The sequence below is a fragment of the Rhopalosiphum maidis genome, chromosome 4 (genome assembly GCF_003676215.2).
Source record: "Rhopalosiphum maidis isolate BTI-1 chromosome 4, ASM367621v3, whole genome shotgun sequence".
NCBI lineage: Eukaryota > Metazoa > Arthropoda > Insecta > Hemiptera > Aphididae > Rhopalosiphum > Rhopalosiphum maidis.
The window spans coordinates 12,448,449-12,467,819 of NC_040880.1; the positions used below are offsets into that span (position 1 = coordinate 12,448,449).

The 19,371-nt window shown below is 23.9% G+C and overlaps 1 protein-coding gene across 1 annotated transcript in view; it reads right to left on the reverse strand.

The window, feature by feature from the left end:
* LOC113561015 (collagen alpha-1(V) chain-like) overlaps positions 1-19,371 on the reverse strand; it is an 81,747-nt gene that overhangs the window by 41,797 nt on the left and 20,579 nt on the right. The window contains exons 2-21 of the mRNA XM_026967183.1: positions 16,578-16,775; positions 13,894-14,053; positions 11,185-11,338; positions 8,520-8,705; positions 8,267-8,380; positions 7,406-7,495; positions 7,254-7,328; positions 7,095-7,152; positions 6,958-7,010; positions 6,372-6,408; positions 5,640-5,738; positions 4,336-4,371; positions 3,528-3,616; positions 2,889-2,970; positions 2,312-2,338; positions 1,877-1,966; positions 1,777-1,795; positions 1,166-1,218; positions 150-266; positions 21-74 (exon numbers count right to left, since the gene is read on the reverse strand). Of these exons, the coding sequence (XP_026822984.1) occupies positions 21-74; positions 150-266; positions 1,166-1,218; positions 1,777-1,795; positions 1,877-1,966; positions 2,312-2,338; positions 2,889-2,970; positions 3,528-3,616; positions 4,336-4,371; positions 5,640-5,738; positions 6,372-6,408; positions 6,958-7,010; positions 7,095-7,152; positions 7,254-7,328; positions 7,406-7,495; positions 8,267-8,380; positions 8,520-8,705; positions 11,185-11,338; positions 13,894-14,053; positions 16,578-16,775 (1,791 nt within the window). The remainder of the gene's footprint in view (positions 1-20; positions 75-149; positions 267-1,165; positions 1,219-1,776; positions 1,796-1,876; positions 1,967-2,311; positions 2,339-2,888; positions 2,971-3,527; positions 3,617-4,335; positions 4,372-5,639; positions 5,739-6,371; positions 6,409-6,957; positions 7,011-7,094; positions 7,153-7,253; positions 7,329-7,405; positions 7,496-8,266; positions 8,381-8,519; positions 8,706-11,184; positions 11,339-13,893; positions 14,054-16,577; positions 16,776-19,371) is intronic.

Sequence of the window (19,371 nt, forward strand, 5' to 3'; positions counted from 1 at the left end):
AATTATATTAACGTATGCACCTTTGAGTCCTTGATCTCCTTTTTCTCCGTCGGATCCTCTGTCTCCTTTGTCTCCTATTTAGAATAATAAGATATACATATAATATTATAATACTTTCAATAATATTGTGTATATTGATAGTATTTTACCTTTTTCTCCCATTGGACCACGAACGCCTATGTCACCTTTTACACCACGTGTTCCGGAAAACCCTACGGGACCCGGTGATCCAATTGGTCCCGTATCTCCTTTGATTCCCACAGCGCCTATTTATTTTATGTATATATTATTTTAGAATTTGAGCGAAACAATAAAAGTGTAATGATTTCACAACGATGTGTTTTTTTTTGTCTGGCAACACTTTTTTCTAATTAAAAAAAAATATTTGGAGGTGATTTCTGTTTTTATACTTGTTTGTACTCTGAAACGTGGGGGGGGATATCAAAATTAAAATATTGAAATATTGCCAATATATTTAAAAATAATCGAAAAAATCTGAAATTTATATAGAGAGTACATATTATACTATAGGTAGACATTTTTCTATTATTTTCTATACATTTCTACGACTTTTTTTTTCACTCTGTTAAAAAGCGTGATGGTTGAATATAAGGTTCTTAATAAGTTGTTATTTTCATTAATAAATTATAAATACGTATAAACATATTCTTTTAGATATTTTAATTTCAAATTTAGACAAAATTAAATACTTAAGCGATGAATAATTTTTTTTGTTATTTTATCTTAATTTAAAAATATTATTCGTGTGTACTTGAAACTTTCAACATATTTAATATTTTTTATACGGATTATGAAAATTGTAAATACAATATTTTTAAGAAAAAATGAATTCAACCTTCTATGTAAACTATTTTTTTATTTATTTATTTATTTTGTGGAGGACGGAGGTGAAAAGTTGAACATATGAAACTTGCGCCCCTTCCGCCTGTTTACTGTATAAAATTGACTTCCCTTAGAATCGTTTATTTTATGCAATGATATACCTCTCATCGAGTTCAAACTTATAACATAAATTACAGTAATTTACTCCTCAATTACGTAGTTCACTGGGTACATATCTTACATATTATATACTATACAGCACATTGATTATTCCTCACTTTTTTGTATTCAAAATTGAATTCGAGTTCATTTATGAAATTACCTGCATTTCCGGGGTGCCCAGGTAGTCCATCGGCTCCTGGTAATCCTGGCAATCTACAATATTACAAAATATTATATGATATTATATTATTATAAATACTAATTTCAAGAATTTTTCTGTTTTTAAGAGAAAGTTTGTGGAAATTATGAATTTAATTTTAATATAAATATATATTTAATGGGTTGAGCTATGTTAATATTGTTTTAATTAAATTTTTGATCAACGTTTATCGTTAATACTCGTAATAGTAGGTACTCTATACAAAAATAAGATAATTAAAAAGTAAAACATTGGAATATAAAAATGTAACCTATCTAGTAAGTATCAGGATTTTTATCATAATTATTTTCAATAATATAAATTAAAAATGTGACTTAATGAAATTATGTTAATTCACAATGTTTACATTAATTAAAATACATCTTTATTTAGTGGGTAATTCTCAAAATAATCTACTATCATAATTATCGCTATCGACTTTTCATTTTACCAATATTATCAAAATAATAAATAACTAAAAGCATAATATAATCATACTTTAAACTGTATAGTATCATTTGTTTTGATGAAATATTTATTAATATTTGGTATTAATTTATTATTTAACTAACCCTGGTTTTCCCGGAGGTCCTAAAACAAAATAACATTGTAAATATTATTACTATAATAATTTTTATTTTATAAACTATTATATATTTTATAATAATATACCTTGATCTCCAGGAGGACCTAAAGCACCTATTGCTCCAGTGGAGCCAATGGGACCAGCAGGACCAATCTGACCAGGTGGTCCAGGAATTCCTAAAAATTAAGATATTATAATTGTTATATTTATTATATTATATAGATTATAACATGCAAAAGGAAAAAAAATAATTTTGTCTCTTAATTTAACAGAGGACATATTTTAAAGGATAGAGTATTGATCATAATCAAATATTGATAACCAAAAAACATAATTTATTTTTAAGAACCCATTAAACCATTACTGAAATATTAATATTAATTAATATAAAATTCAAACAATTCTAATTTTAATAATTATTATTGTAGACTTCGTTGTATAATAACTATATGACTTTTTACACGATAAAAAAAATGTTTTATATTAAAATTATATAATTATAATATTTTTTACATACGTACCAGTATTTCCAGTGTTACCCTTAGGACCTGTAAAAATCATTTTCCCTTTTTAATAACAAATTATAATACTTACTAGTACTTTACCTACTAAATTTAATTTTGTTAGTGCTAAAGAATTGTTTTATTATTATTGTTTTCATACTATATTATATTAAAGTTGGTTTATAATGTATACAATATACGTATATTAAATGAAATATTAAATGTATAACAAATTTAGAAAAAGTCTCTAATAAAAACTAATATTATGTTTTGTTGAATATATTTTTTAAATATTATAAAATTAAAGAGGTACAAATATAAATGTATCTGTTTAAACTTTTAGATGAATGTTGAAATAAAGATACTGATTATTCATATAATGATATTATGATGATAGGTTTTTAATTAATTTAAGGTTGAAAGGTTTTCTTTTTTTTTTAGCTTTTAATTGAACTTGGTATAAGCTATCTTATTTTCTACAGATTTTCAAGTTCACAACAAATTTAAATTTATTAAGACATGTACTTATTACTTAAAATAAAAACAATAACTACACTTTAAAAAAGATTTATAAATAACAATTAAATTATTGTACCTGCAGGTCCTTCTGATCCTGGAACTCCTGGAGGACCAGGTGAACCGGGAAATCCGCGCAGACCAGAAAATCCTCTAGGTCCCTAAAAATATTTATTATTTTAATTTGGCAATAAACAGATGCAATAATGATAGATGTAGACTCAACGATTGTATATTTTGAATAATTCTTATTTCTAATGTAAAAACAAATTATATTTTTTGTAACTCATCACACAAGTGTTGATTTTTTTATATATAATAAGTATTATATTTTTCTTAATATAAAATGCTTAACATTTAGTCTTTTTTAGCTAATAATTAATTAATTACCATTATCTATTTATTTTTTCAGTTATAATTATTTAAAAACTAAAGAGTTAAAAACTGTATTTTCTTTTGTTTAAAATAAAAATAATTCAGTTGTATATTTATTATGAAGAATTTTAAAAAAATATAGCTCAAATGTAATGCAATAAAAATATCATGTTTCATACAAAAATGTGTTTATACTTGTAATGTATACATTTTTAATATGAATATTATTATTTGAGAGTAGATAATTTATAATGATAATATATGTATTGAACTGTATTAATAACATAAATACTTTAATAAGGTATTATATATTTTTTTAGTTAGTTAAAATCGAGGATATTACCATTTCTCCGGGTAAGCCAGCTAAACCTTGAGGCCCTTCTTCACCTTGAGGACCATCATTACCACGAGGGCCTGTAACACCAACTTGACCTAAAAATTATGAAAATTAAAGTAAGTAATTTTTATTTTAATGAGTTGTATTAAACAGATTTTAATTAGGGTATTAAAATATGTATAAAATATATGAGAGTTCAAAAACAATATAATTAAGTATTTTTAATTTGATTTATAAAACCTAAAAATATTAATAACCATACCGAAGCTATTTATTAGTTATGATAATATGTATTATAATGAATAATGGAAATTTGACACTGCTGATTGTAGTCAACAATCATTTTATAAATTATATTATTTAATGTAATCTATACCATTAAAGAGTTACTTTTATTGTCATTTAGAGTAGGGTTTTTTTTTTAATCGAGTTTGTACCTATTTCTAAAATAGATAATCAAATTATAAGGCTCATTTATGTATATACATTAAAATTTGTATTATTAATTTCCGTTATATTATATTAATTTAGTAATGCAATTTTGAAATTTTAAACAGGTATAGGTTACATTGAAGGTTAAGGTGGTTACAATATCTGTGGAAATATGAAAACAAACAATGTGAGACACTATATAGTTCCACCTTATACGAGTGGATAAATATATTTATATAATAATCGTAACATTCAATTTATAACGTCAACCTATTTTTAACAGAAATAGAATCCACATTATTTGAATAAATTATACATAAAAAAATATGACACTTAAATTACTATACGTATGGTTTAATTGTGGTATTATTATGATACTTACCTGGAAGTCCACGATCTCCTTTTTCTCCAGGTAATCCTACAAACATATCATTATACTTAATTATTAATTACTGAAATTACTAAGTATAGCACATAAATATATAATAAAATAAATTATGGTTTATAAGTGTTCAAACATAATTAAATTTTAACTAAATTAAGTGTTTATTTTATCTATACAAGTGATTGTATTTTACATCATATCAACTAAATATGTTAAATCTATAATCTACATGACAAAATTTACATAAAATAATCGAGGTAAAAAAACATACAAATTGCATGTGACTCGTAATAAAAATATAATTTTGATAAAAATATTGAAGTATTTTTATTTAAAATTTGAAAGCAGTGATAAATTGTTGCATTCGTTAGAGCTTGAATCTGGGTTTATTAATGTATTTCATATATTTTTTTTCAATTTATGTGCTTATAAAACATGATGATATTTTGATATTTTAAGTATTTTTAATTTATAAAGATAAACAAAAAATTGTATGATTATCCATCTAATATTGAACAAAATATTTTAAGACTTAAGTTATGAAACTTGTATCAGAGCCTATATGAAAAAATACAGCACAAAATGATGGCGCTGTATAATGAAATGTATTATGGTTTTAATAGTGTTTGGTAAGACTAAAAAATTGACCAAAAAATATTAAATCAACAAATAGTAAGATTATAAAAATACTATTATTGTATTGTAATAACTATGAATTTTATTTACAATCCATATACACTGTTTGTTTATATACAATTAATTATTATTTAATGGTAGAGTGATATTTTTGGGAAATTGAGGAATTCAATAGAATTATTAACTTGCTTTTTAACGTTGATAAAATAAAAATTAGAATCTTAATGTGAGTTATTAAAAATATGAACAAACGAATAAATTAAGTATCTTAACAAACAAATCTATTTTTGGAGTATACTATATTATTTCTAATTTTTTAGTCAATACTAAAATTAGGATTTGATGATTTAACCAATTGGTTTTCAATTTACTTAAGATATCTTTGATGTTCCCCTAATATTATTTTTTCCTTATTTTTTTTCCATACAATGTAAATATATTTATACTAACGTTTGAAAAATTTTTACTAATCTAAACTTCTTTAAAACAAAATTATCTGTCAAATACACCACTAAATAATAAAAGTATAGTACAGATTGTGTCCTCAAATACAATAAATAAATACATAGTATTTTCAAAGCAAAAGAATAATAAATTCATTTAAATGTATTTATGTATATAATAATAATATTTACAACAACCTTAATAATAGTAATAATAATTACCCATTGCTCCCGTTACTCCGGGCTCTCCTTTGACTCCAGGTGGACCTGTAACTCCTCGTTCTCCATCTCTGCCCGGTCTACCCCTGTGTCCATCACGACCTTTTGCAATTATAAAAATGATATACTCCAATTTAATTATTGTATTTTTTTTTATTTTTTAAGAGTAACATAGTTTACGTTATTGTTCTTATTAGAAAATAAAAAATTAAACTACTCAACGAGGCATTCAACTTAATTAAGAAAATTTGCAAGGTGTTTTTTTTAAAACGCGCATGTTATAATTTAATTCGTATCATTGAATTTATATTTCTTACAAAATAAAATTACATTATTTCAAAAAAATTTCTCAGAATCAAGTAAAAATTGAAAGTTTTTTTTTAATTTAATATAATTTTAAAGTACAAATAAAATGTATTTGCAAAAATTTATTGCAATATGATTTAAAGCTTAACTTGTATTTGGGTTTTCTAGTACTCGTTGAGATAGATATAATATTTAAAAATATGTGAATGTATGTGTGTGAAATACATATTGTCATTTTTTCAACCCACTAACTTGAGCTTAAGATTGTTTATTTTTTTATCAAAAATATATTTTATATCTATAACATTAGTATAATTAATGATTAGTATAGGTAACTATTAATAGTTCCCCTTCCTCCTGCATTACATAGAATTTCAAAATAATTTTACTCCGATAAGACATAATCTAAAGAAATCATAATATACTAACCTGATGGACCAGGCATCCCTCTAATACCTCTTGGCCCCTAGAAAAAAATTCAAACACAGATATTACTTTACTTATACAGAAGTATCTTATACATGGGAAAATTTAAAAATAATTAAAACTAAACTAATGAGAATAATTTTCTTTTTTGATCGTGTCCTTATAATATACCGATATAACTATTTTATTATTTTATTTTATCAAAAAATATGTTATTTTATTTGTAATTTTTTTGTAATTATTTTATTATAAAAAATAAATCGAATAATATTAAATAATTATAAGATAAAATAAAGGAATAAAGCATCGACTTGATATTTTTAAAGTTGTGATTTGATATATTGAGTACATTATGTACAAATGCAAACGAAGCGACCAAATTTTATTTCGCTGTTTTATATTTAAATTAAATATATATATGTGTGTGTGTGTGTGTGTGTGTGTGTGTGTGTGTGTGTGTGTGAGAGAGAGAGAGAGACAGAGAGAGAGTATAATATGCAGTCTTGCAATGTTTATGCCCTGAAAATAGCGTAAACATTGCTGTACTTGTATAATAATATATCATATATCTTTCTGAAGTTACACATACCACTTCTCCTTGTTCTCCAGACTCTCCTTTAGGTCCTTCGGGACCAGGTGGACCTTTAATTATTTAAAAATTACAATAAAAAGATTAATTACATGTGTAGTTCTTATAAAACACTCATACAATTGTATAAAACAAACCTTCTGGTCCCACTACTCCAGTCATACCCATTGGTCCATCAACTCCTCTCATTGATAACTAAAAGAGAGAAAAAATTAAGCTTCGTGTACTTATTTGCAATACTCCGTAACACACTTATTTTATTTAGATTTCAAAACCAATAAAACAACAATACTGACCATGTGTTGTGCCAACATTTGTCTGAATATTTCAGCTTGGCTATCCGGACCTTTATCCCCCTGATTTTGATTCAGCTGGAATTTAAAACAGTATTTATATATAATATTTACTTAATATTCTGTAGTTATTAAAATGAAATAACGATACGAACTGGTATTAGAAACACGTGTCCCGGAGGTCCTTGTTTACCAGCATACCCGTCTATGCCATCGCGGCCAGGATCTCCTTTCGGACCTTGGGGCTAGATAATAATAAACAAAAGGACAATCGTTATAGTTTAAACAAATATTACCAACCCGTTAAAACAATAAAAAATTATCGAAACCGCAGTGAAGCAGAAAAACAAAAACTCACGGACGAAATGCATGTCAGGACGAGATAAGGCGTCATCGAATAAAATAAAGTAGTATTCGTTTGTATTGTTTTATGCGTATATACATTATATATATATATATATCCTGCTTTAGTATATTATTATTATATAAAGGCTGCGCTATATATTTATACGAATCGGTTAAACGATCGGCCAACGCAATAAAAATAAATTGACAATTGATCAATCAAAAAGAAAAAAAAATGTGTGTCGACTCTATGCATCCACCTACTATTTTGGCGGATACTTTAGGCCAAATCCATTAATTTTATAGTTTTTAAATAAATAATTGTTATTAAAATTTAAGAGGTATAATATATATATAGTAAATAACAAATACCCACTAATGATTTCTAAATATAAATAAATATTAATAGGTATACTATATATACATTATATTGAAGAATTAAACCTTGAATGACATTTAATATTTTTTTAGATTCTGGGCAGAGTGATAAATGTATTTTATTTTTGGTAGTTCCATAGCCCCTACCCTTTTAAACCCACTTGTATGCAATTGTGTGCGCTTATATTAAACTACAGTGAATATTGGAAGTATAATAATATTAATGTCGTTTATGCCGAAAATGCTTTTATAGTATTGCATACATAAATATAGAAATATGTAATTTCGTTTACCCCTTGCTCTCCAGGTGGACCGGGATAACCACGAACTGCCGACATGCACTGAGGTTGCTGTACACCATACGCGGTCTGACTGATGTTTGTATCGGACGATCTTGGGCTATGCGTCTGTAGGCAAACGATAAACAAACAAATTAATAATAATAATAAATAACAATTAATAGTATTATTAATTATGATATAATATCGCATGATGATTTGATTTTTTTTTGTTGTTATATAAGTAGGTATATCGGACAATACGTACAACACTCGTTATTTCCAATGAATTCATGTCGGACGTAGAAAGTTCTTCAAATTCATTTACGTCCATCACGTTGGTTTTTGATGTTTCGGTTTTATTCTGCGTTTCAATACAGACATCCATCCCAACGGAACACATTTCATAAGCAGCATCTGGCGTTGAATAAAACCTTAACTCTTGAATGTCACCCTGAAAATATTTTAAAACTTTCCGTTTATTCGTTTTGATATGCCGACGTGCATTGTCCCGCTACAATATGAAAACTGACATTCAATTATAGAACTAAATATAATGAATCACAACTGCAGAACGCAATTATATTATATTATGTGTATTATTATATATTATATTATAAATATACGATTATATAGACGTGACATTTTTTGTTTATGAAATAAGAAATCCAATTAAAAAAAAAATTGGATGAAGTTGTCTGTAAATGTTGGGGTTTCAATCTAGAAACATAATTTTAGTTGCTTGTTAACAAATAGACCTAGAGCAAAGAATCAATAAATATCATAATCAGTTTATGGTATTACGTATTCTTATTTTAATTGAAATTAATTCCAATTTACTTGAATATTAACAATAATAGACAAGATATAATTATACCTATTATCAAACAATACATTTTTCTGCAAAAGAAATATTGAATTTTGAATTTAAATTATATTTTTGAATAAAGAATGTTATTCGTCAAGGTTAATATTTAACATTAAAAAAAAGTATTAATTAATACCCATATATTATTCTTATATAATTATTGAAAAAAAAAGACAAATACCAACATTAAAAAATATTAATAATATATTTATTTTTAAAGTATCCTATGTTCAATTCTAGTAGGTATCAATAATATTTGATTATTGTATCAGTAATGATGATTAATGATGGAAATAACAACCAATTATAAGTTACTATTTCATTAATTTTATTTATTAAGTTTGCATGAATATATTTGTGACGGGTGAATCCAATTTTGTATGGTTATTATGGTCATTATGTTTATTATACAATTAGTATCATATAATTATCACAAACTGTATAATAATTAAAAACAGGATGTTATTTTTATAATAAAACCAAAAAGTTTTTTTTTAAATGTAAGTTTAAATTAAGTTGACCACTCACTTAAAGATGGTTAATTATATTATATTATATACATTATTCATATGATCATTTTGGTCGTTTTGGAATGAAAAATTATAGTGATTAGCAGCGCTATGGTAGAGTTTTCTAGAGTTTGAATTTAGAGATAGGAATAGTTTGTGTAAATAATTCGACAAACGGTGTTTGATTGGTTTGGATTTATTCCGTATTTGATTATAGTACCTTATTCTTGAATACCATAAATACATTCATGTGGACCTAAGAAGGACTTTGTAATCAGTGTTTGAAAATTAAAAACAAAATATTCAAAAAGCTTATATACAATAGATAATAATTAATTATTCGTAAAAATTATACTATCGGAGTTCACTAAGTTTATTTTGATTTGTAATTATTTTTCTATAACTCAGTGTATAAATATGTAAATAAAAATTAAAAATATACTCAATTATTTTATTTTTTATTGCAAAATATAATGTTATTAACTATTGGTAATTTATAATTGTTTATAAGTAAAATAGCCACACATTAAATTTTAAAAACAAGGTGTATTAAAAAATTCACAGTAAACTTATTCTTATTTATTATTAAATTAAAAACTCATTTATACATTCCATTTCAAATTATTGTTACTAATTAGTAAAATAACTATAGGTATATTAGTTAAAATTTGGTTTTATAAACTATCATACATGATACATCTGATAAGGTTAATAATGTATTGACATCTTACGGCTTGCTCAATATTTAGCTATACCTACCATATTATTATACAATGAAAATTATATAAAATTGTATTAGATGAGTTTCGTGGGGAACATTAACTTCTAAAACAAAAAAAATCACTCTTCGAACCATAAGTGCAACTTTTTTATTTTCCGGAATGTTTAACGAACTATTATAATAGTATAATAAAACAGTATAGTAGATAATAAAAATATTTGGTGCCCTATCTATCACTTAAATTAAATTATAAAACAACTGATAAAGCGTTTTAACGGCTGCGCTACCGCGTTATTACGGTAATACTTATTTTACCTCTACAATTTAAATACACAAATTAATAAATACTATGTGTAACAGTATACATTCACACTAAATTATTCATTTTTTAGATGTGATTTTAACAGTTATAATAATATACTTTATACTTACTGAACATTTTACAATATATTATGTTAATTAACGTAGCGTTTTCTCTTGAGTTTCGATTAAATAACAATTTTTTTTTTAGAACATTAATATACTTTTTTTGATTGAGGATACATCTTAATGTCTATGTAATTTTGTAATTAACAATAAAGGCACCATAAAAAAGTGATTCAATATTTAAAAATAAATAAATAAAACATTATAAATATAATATATTAAATACCTAACGTATATATTATGCTATATAAATGACATAATGAAACTTTTTTAGACCATTTTATTATTTAGAGTTCATTCAACTATATAATATTATTATCATTAATCAATTAAAAATTTAAAAATATTATCTAAATTATCTATATAACTGGTTATAATACCTAAATTGCGTAATCAAATAAAAAATTACCAGGTAAAACGTTTCATCTAATTGTTGACCAATCATCACTATTCCTGAATTGCTAATTGTTGTATTTCTCTTAAGTTCTTTTGTGACTTGTTTATCACAGTCCAAAATCATAGTCACTGAATCTCCTTTAATACTGAACAATAATTTATGCCACCTAAAATTACAAATTACAACTATCATTATATATTAATATATACTACTGTATAATTTATACAGTGGCGTATTTACAACGGATGTAGTAAGGGTTTCTAGTTTCTCCGCTTTCCTAAGAGTTGAAATAAGATAGACAGAAATAAGGCTACGTTTATTTGATCTAATAATTATGTAGGTATAACTTTTTTATTATATCTAATAAACATTATGTAACAATAAAATAATTTTTATAACACCTATAACACGTGTTTAAGTAACAAAAAATTATATTCTCTATGATAATTTCTCAGAGTTTCAAACAGTCAACACTTATTTTATAAAGTATAAAAATATTGTATGATACAAAATATATTGAATACAATACTATAATATAATACTTGTAACATTTTTACTTTCGTAATATTATATAAAGATAATTTATAATTTTTGTTAACTTTAATTAGACTGTTATATTCAACATAAATTAAACAATTTGAATCTCAAAAGTTCCATAATATTGTGTGTATGAATTTCGAAACGAAATATAGTTATATAGTTATTAATCTACAAAAAAAGCTACAGCTTTATTAGAAATATTTATTTTTAGTATTTTAATTTTTTTTGATGATTTTTATATTCAATTTATACATTCTTCAATACTTACTAACAAATTAAATTTTAAATTTACGAGTATATTTATTAGTATTCCGTCTGAAAAATCAAAAATCTATAATGTTTCATTATATTATGTTGTATTAAAAGTTATTTTAAACGTTAAATAGTTTTTAGTTATTTGCATTAATACCATACAATAAAATAACCGTATAGTTTTGTGGGTTTCGGTTCTTTGAAGTGGTGGTGATTGTAAAGATTCCATATCCATAATAATTGTATGATGTAAATATTTATTGGTATTTATGATAGTACATTTTTAAAGTGTATTGCAAATACACTTGTGTGTGTCTAATTTAAAAATAAAAGATTATAATATATTGAAAATGAAAAAAAAGTGTATAACACACAGGGTAAAATTTAATTTAGGTACTCTGAATTTAGTAAACACATTAAAAATATAAAAAAATGTCTTATTATATTTTTTAATATTATATAATTATTGAATAACTCTATTTCATGCACTTTCATATTCCAAGATTTATTAAATGATAACATATATACCTACTAACTAGTATTTATTTTATTTGATACAAAAAAATTCAATTTATTCTGGATATTGTCAATTTAATTTTATAAATTACTTCTTTTTGAATGCATTTGTGGTAAGAGTTTTGTTTTGTATGCAAATATGAAAAACTGTAGTATTTTAAAGTTTTTTTTTAAATTTAATAAAATAGAATTATTTAAAACCACATATTGTATAATTTCAGGATTTAACTTTATTTCACTGTATCCCGTATTCTATTGTTTGGTAAAAAAATCCACTTAGAGTTGTTATCGCAGTGTTATACAATAATACTTAAATTGAATATTTATATGAAAATTAAAAAAATATTAAATGATTAAATAATTAAATTAGTCCTAAGGGCCAGTTGTACAAATGTGACAAAATAATATGAGGAAATATATGAATTATTAAGCATTGATTATTTGGCAATAACTATTGAAATGATGTATATTTCAAAATTATTACAACTTTTCGTAGGAAATTAGTAACTATTTTGTTATCATTAATTTTAATTTCGTACACAATATTATGATTATACGAATATAGATAATATTAAAAAAAAATATTCAAAAATACTTTACAACGTATTACAGAGTACAGAGAGTGTCTAAAAAAAGAAAAATATACAGACAGTTGTTTTACATACATGTATACGAGAATCTATAAATTTAAACAACATTGTGAGTTACATAATTCTGAGAAAAACCACCTATAAACTACTGTTAATATTTACATCACATACTGCATTAATGTATAATAAAAACAAAATTGGCCCTAAGACATTATCTTGTGATACACTATACTTAATATATTTGGTATCGTGTATTATATTATTAATTTCAACTACATTTTTCTGTCATATAGATAATTTACAAATCAAAATATGATTTGTTCTTTATTCCAAAATTAAGTAAGAACCGTAAGAGTATAGGGTATTATGATGTTTAGTACGTATCAAATACCTTTCCAAATATAAGAAAACTTTAATTGCATTTTTATCATTACCTAATGTCCCATTAAAAACTGTGTAACATTATACTGAGCATTTTCATTAACAAAACTTGGTCTGAAAACGTAATATTGATTTTTCAATTATAGTTTATTTTTTTCCAGCTATAAGATAAATCTTGATTTTATAATTTTTTCAAAATTGGATAGCACGAAAATTGATCAATAACTACCCATATTTTTGTGCTACCTTTGTGCAATAATTTAAAGCTTAGGTTATTTGGAAATAAACTATTCTAAATATTCAAATAATGCATGCATATATAATATATATGTAATAATGTTTCATATATAATTATAGTGTTAACTTATGATTAAATATTATATACTAAAAGATAAACTACGAAATTAAAGTAGGACGATTTATTTTGTTTTTTTTAACTTACCGATTATCGTTAATGATAGTATTAAATTTTATTTTGGTCTTATATCCTTCGTGGGCTTCCATGTCGTTATAAAACAACATAATGTCACTCCCAACTGTCAATCCCAACTGTTCATCTCCTGCTTCATTGTAAATGAGAAAAACTCTGTTCGTATCGGAACCTGTTTAAACAATTATTTTTGACATAATAAAATGTTAAAAATATATGTAATATATCACTGTTTAAATTAGTTGTTTAACGTTTTTATAAAAAAAAAACTATCCAATCTACATAATGCAGTTATTTAAATTAAAAATTACTAATAGTAAAACGTGAAAATATTTCAAAAATATATCAATATTATTTAAAGAAACTGTAAATAATTGGTCATAATTTAAGATCATAATATCAATAATATCTTTGAGTCAAAAATCTTTCATCTACAAGCTAATCATTTTATTACTTAAAAGGTGGTATTTTTAAAAGCTAAATTGATTTTTAAATTTTTTAAATCATTTAATTTTAAAATTTTTATTATTAAATTTAGATTAATACATTTATTTCTATCATATTTTATTCATAGACTAATTATACATATATAGTTATAATTAATTGTATTTCTTAAAAAAAACTGTAGTGTTTTAATATTAAAAAAATAATCTCATATTTTAATTGTTAAACTATTCTGTATTATACTTCTTATTTTAATCTATATTCTTTGATTGAAAATTTATAAAACTATGCATACTCTTGTTGGTATCATTGCTAATAAATCAGAGAAAATATGATTTTTTTTTAATATAATCAACATACATTTGATTTCAGAATCCTAGTGACTTTCCTGTTTTAAATTGGAAATAAATTATTCTAATATTTAATTAAATTTTTAATCAATTTAATGGACGGATTACTTTTTTGTGATTGATCAAATCTTTATAGACATTTAAAGTAGTAAAGTACTCAAAAGTCTTTTACATATATGACATACGTAATGAAGATTCGTGACAATAATAACATATGAGTTACTCTACATTTCACAGTTATATTTTACAAAATAAAACTGAATCAATGTTCTACATAATACCTATATGGGATGCATAGGGTTTTATGTTAAATAGTATTATATTCCGTAAATCGAAAAAATATATAAATAGGTATTATATTTAAAACGTAATACTTTCTATAACATATACAAATTTTATTTAGATAAACTCAAATTAAAAAATGATTTGTAAACATTATTAAAAAAATATATATTCCTAGCTTAAGTACAATAAAGTAGTATTAAAAGAAACACTGTAATGGCGGCATCGCTATCGAGAAATGAAAAACCATTTTGCTAGGAAACGACTATAATTAAATACTATAAACAACAGTGTTAATTTATCATTGCAACCCGTTAGCCGCCGTTCTCTACTGACAACATCAGGTGCCCAGAGCGTCAGTTTCTCCATAGCCATAATGTGCTCGTGCGTGAAAAAGCGCCAAAAACAAGGTTTTATAATTTATAAGCTGAACACAAATGTATGGAAATCTAAACAATTTTTTTTAATATTCAAATTATTTTGTTTTAATTTCAAATTAAAAAAAGATAAAATGACAAACATTTTATTTATTATTTGTCTCAAGTACCGACCACTATTATACTTATCATAACTATAACTTACTATCGGCTTCTTCTTCCACCTAATCTATTTATATTTTTGTATTTAATTATTAACGTTTTTTATACTCCAACATCAATATTTATGAAAATTGTATATTTTTTTTGCAATTTTTTTGGCGTAAACATGATGTGTGGACCACTAAATTAATATATTATAAAAAGCTTGTGATGTTTAAAAAAAATTAGTAGGAATATTGTCAAATTTATTCAAGTAATTTTATATAATCTTAGAATATACCTGCTTTAAATAAATCATATAGTTACCTACTAATTCAATATAATTTTAAATAATAATATATTATTATGTTTCATTATTTTGTTTATCAAATTAATTTATAAGATACATACTAATATTTTGAATAAAACAAGTTTATTATTAATTATAAGTTATAAAATATAAATTCATGCCATTTAAAACTGTTTTTATTAAGAATAAGTACTTTTAAAGAATCATTATTAAAACAATTAGATAATGACAATATTATGTTAAAAGTCATAAAATTTGTTTAAGATTTCGATTTAACTTGATTTTTTTTTTGTCTTGATTAATAAAAACAATATCAAGTATAACATAATACTTAAATAAAATAAACTTGACAAAAATAATATAAACTACGGATTCTAATTTTAAAATTAAAACTATTGAACGGTTGTACACAAAATTCAAGAACGACTTTCACTAGTCTTAAAAATGTATTTTTATATTTATATTGATTTATTACTTAAATTATTCGGGTCTATCTATTTATTTTTTAACTTTAATTAGACACGTGCTTATTTATCTTTGATTGAATATATTAAATATTATAACATATCATATTTTCAATCAGCAAACATATTTGTGTAATCACGTTTTAATATAAATAGTTCTCTCCTTGAATAATTATCAAAATTGTTTATAACTTATGTTATTTTGTGGTTTATATTAAAACCACAATGATGCGGAAAGCGGTAACGTTAATCTAAATATTTCTTTTTTTAATTTGTCTTTAAATTTTAAATGGTATTTAAGTTAGCTCTATCATTATTGCATCCAAACCTTGGTCAGTTCTGATCTCGGCTAATATTGAAAAATCTAAAGGAAATTGTTGGAACTCGGGAAATATCTGAGACGTCTCTATACTTAAAATCGCTCTTTCGTTAAGTTTGTACGCCTTGTCGTTAGCACAACGGCCACTAGTGACGCTAACGCCCACGTTTTGTTCGGCGATATTTGTTGCTTCCAAAATGCTAAAACCTGTAACATAATAAAAATATATACATAAGTAGATTTTAAATATATTATATTATCCCTACAGATACGGTCAAGATTGAGAATTAAAGACAATAATATTGGAAATATTGAACGTGATGTAAAGTTTCGTATGTTAAATATATTTATTGTTTCTAAATTCTACATCTGATATTAAGTACTTGTTTTATATTAATTTTGAGGTACTGGAACTCGTATTTTATTTCATTGTAAATCTGTTAACGAGACATTATAACACGTAGTGTAACGCCTGGAGGTCAACCCAAAAGTTATCAACAAGGTCAGAAGAACATTGATCATAAATTGTTTATTGTTCTTGCATTAATAAATACGTTTAATATTTTATATCGATTTAAAAAAAAAAATAGCACGTTTTATTGCTTTAGGAAGCCGGACGAGATAACGGTGAATAATTTTCAACCACTCATTACCTGTAATGTATAATGGGTTAGTCGAATCGTATCGTTTTGCACGTACATAAGCAATTCCATCTATATTCTATAGTACCTATTCATATTTACGTTTTTTCTGACGACTTTCGTTTGTCACTTTTAAATGTTGTGTATACATCATACACTAATACGAAGAGATGAATGTAATGAGCATTTCGTATAAATTTTCACTGTTTTTTCGTTAAAAATATGGGAATTACAACATTTTATAATATTCAATAATGAAAAAAAACCAATCATGATGCTGTAACGCAGTGTTTCCCAAATTATTTTACTCGCGGAACCTTTGCAGGAGCTTGAACGTTTTGTGGAACCCCCATAAAATTTTTGGAGCTATTCTATGTTAAATCCATAATTCAAATCAAAAATATTATTAATTAATTTATATTTTCCCAAATTTCTTACGGAACCCTTGGCACCGACTGACGGAACCTTTAGGTTCCGCGGATCACCAGTTGGGAAACACTGCTGTAACGTGTGTGTATATTTCATTGAATGGGTTTAAATTTAAAAAAATAAATAAATAAATAACTGCAAATTTATTTTCACTCATTTGTTACTTTAATTCGCTCCTGCAGTAAACACAATATACGAATAAATTACATAAATTCTAAACTACGTAATCTTATAATTATAATATTCGTGAATAATTGAATAATCAAATGCTCAAATTACATAGATGTACATAGGTAAGTACATAAATGTAGATGTAGAGGTACAGTGTGTGCCTACACTGTACATTTCAAATTGTTATATAGTTATTAAAATATATATACACAATAATTTAATATAATAACGAAACAAACACATCTTATGCTTTGGATCGTTTGAAATTACATGCACGAAATGGCATATTATACTATGTATATTACAATAATTGTTATTGACATTCATTAATAATGGATTACCTACTCCGAAACGTATAAAACATAACTTTATGTCTACTGAAGAATACCAATGCTTATACGAAAGGAGTACCTATATTAACGTACAAAAGAAAATATAGATTTAAATTCGTATATAGCAATGGCTCGATGGATTATGATAATTTTAGCATAGAATATTTAAAAATAATAGTAGGTACCAATTACAAAATTTACTCATCTTTATTGTCAACAAAAAATATTTCCCCGGTAAATTATTTAGTCTTTTACTATAATAATAATTGTGCGAGAGAATTTGATTTGATATTCATTTAATATTAACTAAATATTGAAATAATATATTTTTATATATATATATTTATAAATCGCATTAAGTATATATATAACATCAGCTTATAAATTTAAAAGTGTAGGTATACACCTAAAAATAATTATTATAAAAACGTATATAAACACATTAAAATTGAATATAAATATTAATATTATTTCTATAATACTTTTGTTTATTATGAAAAGTCACTAAAACATATTATAAAGGTTATGTAATCATAACGGATATCATTGTTTGCTCATTTGATTTTGTGTGATAAACTATTTCATTTTGACATAGTCGAAAATAGAATAAGTTCGAAGTTCATGAATGATAATTGCATAACGTTCTCTATAGACGTAATACATTCCAAAAAAAATTGTTTATCATTTTCTTTTAAATATAAATAACTTTATATATTAATAATATATTATTGAATGATTTAAAAAAAATTAACGTTTAGATATTTATAATACATTTTCGTAATCTCGATATTACGCTGATACGTGGGTTAATAATTTACTATAGTTATTTAATTGTAATATGTTTAATAATATACTTTCAGACTACGTTTGTGTTATACAAACACTCTCATTTAAAAGTCAAAATATATACTTTTGCAGTAAACTTATTAAATATTACAGCAATGATAAAAGTAACGATATTTATTAATCTAAAACTTTATGTGACATTTTATTTTGTGCTATAAAAATATAAAAATAAATCTATTTATATTAGATAAGTAATATGTTTTCGAAGTATACACATACAAGCATGTTTGCAAAATAAACTGTAAGATAGTAGAATACAAAAATATAACTTTTGAATTAGATGGGTTTTTTTTTTAAATAAATTTAAAAAAATATTATTTTATTATTTGTATTAATCATTTAATATTGTAATAATTTATAATTTTTTTAAAAATAAGATCAGTG